This window comes from Paramisgurnus dabryanus, chromosome 1 (genome assembly GCF_030506205.2).
Source record: "Paramisgurnus dabryanus chromosome 1, PD_genome_1.1, whole genome shotgun sequence".
Taxonomy (NCBI): domain Eukaryota; kingdom Metazoa; phylum Chordata; class Actinopteri; order Cypriniformes; family Cobitidae; genus Paramisgurnus; species Paramisgurnus dabryanus.
The window spans coordinates 66,661,969-66,665,256 of NC_133337.1; the positions used below are offsets into that span (position 1 = coordinate 66,661,969).

Here is a 3,288-nt window from a genome sequence, read left to right on the forward strand (position 1 = left end):
GCTATGTCCTCACATCATTATTATTGTGTCACTGTTTGTGGCTTGCATCCAAAGAATTACATTGCTTTATAAAACGGCTAGTTTCAGTCCTTGATACTGATTGGTCAATAGCTGTTTTATTTACGAAAAAACACAGCTATGATCGCTGTACCCATATGTAGACGTCTCATAGACTGATGCTGCCTATTGGAGCTGACGTATCAGCGCGGACGCCATCTTGGATGGGTCCCCAATGCGCCCCCTGCATTTATTTTTACTGAGGAAGGTATATCCCCAACTACAATAATCATAACTTCCCGAATTTTTACCCGATTTTCACACGGTTTGGTTAAAAGTAACGTTAGTTATGATGACAAAATATTATAAATAATAAAATAACCAAAATAATTATTCAATCTTACTTGTGAAAGGTAATCCCATGCGATCTGGTATCAATAATGCACCGGTTATTGCAACTGTAAGATGCATTAAATACAGACATAGTTGCTCGCTCTCCGTTGACTCCAATACTTGCGTAAAGTAAGGAAGCCCAACCAATATGGCGGTCACCCTAGATTACGTTCCAGCATGTCATGAGGCGTCTACATATATAATGTCTATGGCTGTACCCAATAATTCTGTGTATCACTGTGCATACATAAACATGTGAAACATTCTGTAGTTGTTTTAAAATGTGCTACATCAAATTGTTTGAAATGGTTTATTTTTTCCAGTGAAAGGAAGGCTTTTAATGATTTCAGTTTATGAAAGTTGCATTGATTATTTTTTTCATATATGTTTCTATTGTGTTGTAACTATCTTATAAAAACAATAAGGTACTATAGGCTAGTGCTGTATCGTGAATAAGTCAAGACTGAATGGCTATGGTTAGCACAGCCTCTTATACCCTTTCGCTTACTGGCCTAAGTGTGATACGTGTTTTTAGTTTAAACTAATTTTTTTTGCTGTTTATTTTTCAAAACCTTGCCATGAAGATGGAATACCCCGTGCAGCCATGGTTTACAGTGAATTTAAACAACTCCGTATCATGGATAGCAACACATTTTAGCGGTTTTAAATTCACTTTAAAACACAGCTTCATGGGGTTTATTCCTTTATTACATTTTTAAACATAAATAGAGCAGGCCTATTTGTCTTTAGCATATTTATTTTTGAAAACTGCATAACTGGAGTAAACTGAAAAGTATAAATGGAGTAGTGCAGTAAATACAGAAACAGAAAGTTCTTCAAATATTTTATGCATCTGGTGTCATGCATCAAAATCTCACATTGGAGATGTAGGTCGCAGTAATATACAATCAAAGTCTTTTACACCCCATGTCAGTTTTGGCTAGTGATAATCCAATTCTTATGGGTCGAAGAGACATCACAAACAATGCACACAACCATGACAAACAATACTTAGGTTTTCCTTCTCAATTCCTAACTGCCCACCTTGAACCATTCAAACAATCCTAAAAGTTCATATAGTTGGGCATAGTGACAGCATTTCAGATTATGTCAGAAATGTTCCCTTTAAAAGCAGACAATAACATTTACTGCAAAATAAATAAATACACAAGAGCTGAACCGCTCTAAATAAAATGACTGAGGGAGGAGTCCAACACAGTCATGCTCCCAAAAGTCTGCTTGTACTTGTAGTACCACAGTCAGTTTAAAGATAAGACCCCGGGCCCCAGGCCCTCGGAGCTCAAATGACATTCAGGTGGCTGTTGCTCATGGAAGAGGGGCAGAGGGCAAATGGGCGGTCACGAGTGAGACTGAGCAGTGCCCGGAGAACAACATCAGGCATGTGATCAGCAATCATCCTCGGGCTGATCAGAACATTTCGGAACGCCATCTCACTGGACCACTCGGCACGATACCTCACCTGAGAAAAACAGTGTCTGAGAGAGAGAGAGAGAGAGAAAGTGAGAGAGATGCTATTAATACTGCATAACGTCTTCAGACTAGACTTCCTAGAGGGACTTTTGGTCTACTTACCTACGCGTAGGACCCTCCTCTGTAATATACATGATGCGACCAGGCAGGTAGAGGGGTAAGTGGGTGGGGTGTGTGGGCGAGTCATCCGATGAAAGACTCTGATAGGAAGATGAGTGCCGTACTAACAGACTCTCCTCACCTAGCAACGGCTGATTTAACACTTCCTCTCGTCGGTTCTCCATCTCCGTAGGGAAATCATCAGGGGTTCCTCCAAACACCTCGTACCAGCAGCCATGCATCAATATCTTGTACTAAGATAAAGGGAAACAAATGACTTATACTGTAGTTTATACTTTTTACATTGAAAACAAGCACAATCATTCTTACCTTTGGTTTACTGCAATTAGACACCATTTTTAATATTCTTCTTTTTAAGTCTTCCATGTTTGGAATACTCAGTCTAAAGAAAGAATAAAAACACTTGTTAGGTAGCTCAGTTTGAGGAAGTGATACAAAGCAAATAGAAGTCAGAAAACGTTAGCTGTACCACATTTGAAGGGAGTAGAGAAACCAGATCTCTCTCTCTAAAAATACACACTTGTATGCATGCAAATACATTTAGATCAGTCTGTCAGACAGACAACAGCATAACATTTTTACTCAATCTCACCTGGGCACAAGATCTTTTCCAAGCACCACTGAGATGACAAACTGCTTTGAATAATCGGCCAGTGCTTTACTGAGGAGAGACATCAGATGCTAAAATATTATTTCCATATTAAAAACTAAGCCAGTAATCATATTTTTACAGTTTATATTCTCTCTACACAAAATGTACATGTGTTTTTTTTTTACATGTATCACCTCTTCACACACTGGAGTACTTATAAAACCCCCTCGTACATAAATATAAGGCAATTTCTATAAATATATTCTACAGTGAATACATTTTTGTTCCCCATTTTCACTTCTGCTCTAGCATACAGTGTGTAGTACTCTATATTACTCCTGAAACTCACATGATAAACAGCTTGCAATGTTCCTCATTTACAAGTCACGTTGGATAAAAACACCTGCTAAATTACTTAATATAATTAAAACTCAGCAGTCAGGATTGTCCTGTATTTCCCAATATTATAGTATTATTTCTGTCTGAAAAATCGATAACATTTACATTAAGGTTGCATTAGTAAACATTAAAAAATGCATTAGCTCACATGAACTAACAATGTAGTAGTTTAGCATTTATTAATCTTTGTTTATGTTAGTTAATGTCAATATAATTGTTCATGTTAGTTCATGGTGCATTAACTAATGTTAACAGTTCCAACGTTCTGAAGGATTTTGTGTATATTTCTATATGTC

General features: G+C 37.4%; 1 protein-coding gene across 1 annotated transcript in view; it reads right to left on the minus strand.

Moving 5' to 3' along the window:
- Window positions 1-1,129: 1,129 nt before the first annotated feature.
- The window catches only part of daglb (diacylglycerol lipase, beta), an 11,916-nt gene continuing 9,757 nt past the window's right edge, over window positions 1,130-3,288 (minus strand). Inside the window, exons 12-15 of the mRNA XM_065257649.2 lie at window positions 2,594-2,662; window positions 2,311-2,383; window positions 1,984-2,234; window positions 1,130-1,886 (exon numbers count right to left, since the gene is read on the minus strand). Coding sequence (XP_065113721.1) covers window positions 1,691-1,886; window positions 1,984-2,234; window positions 2,311-2,383; window positions 2,594-2,662 — 589 coding nt within the window. The 3' untranslated portion in view covers window positions 1,130-1,690. The remainder of the gene's footprint in view (window positions 1,887-1,983; window positions 2,235-2,310; window positions 2,384-2,593; window positions 2,663-3,288) is intronic.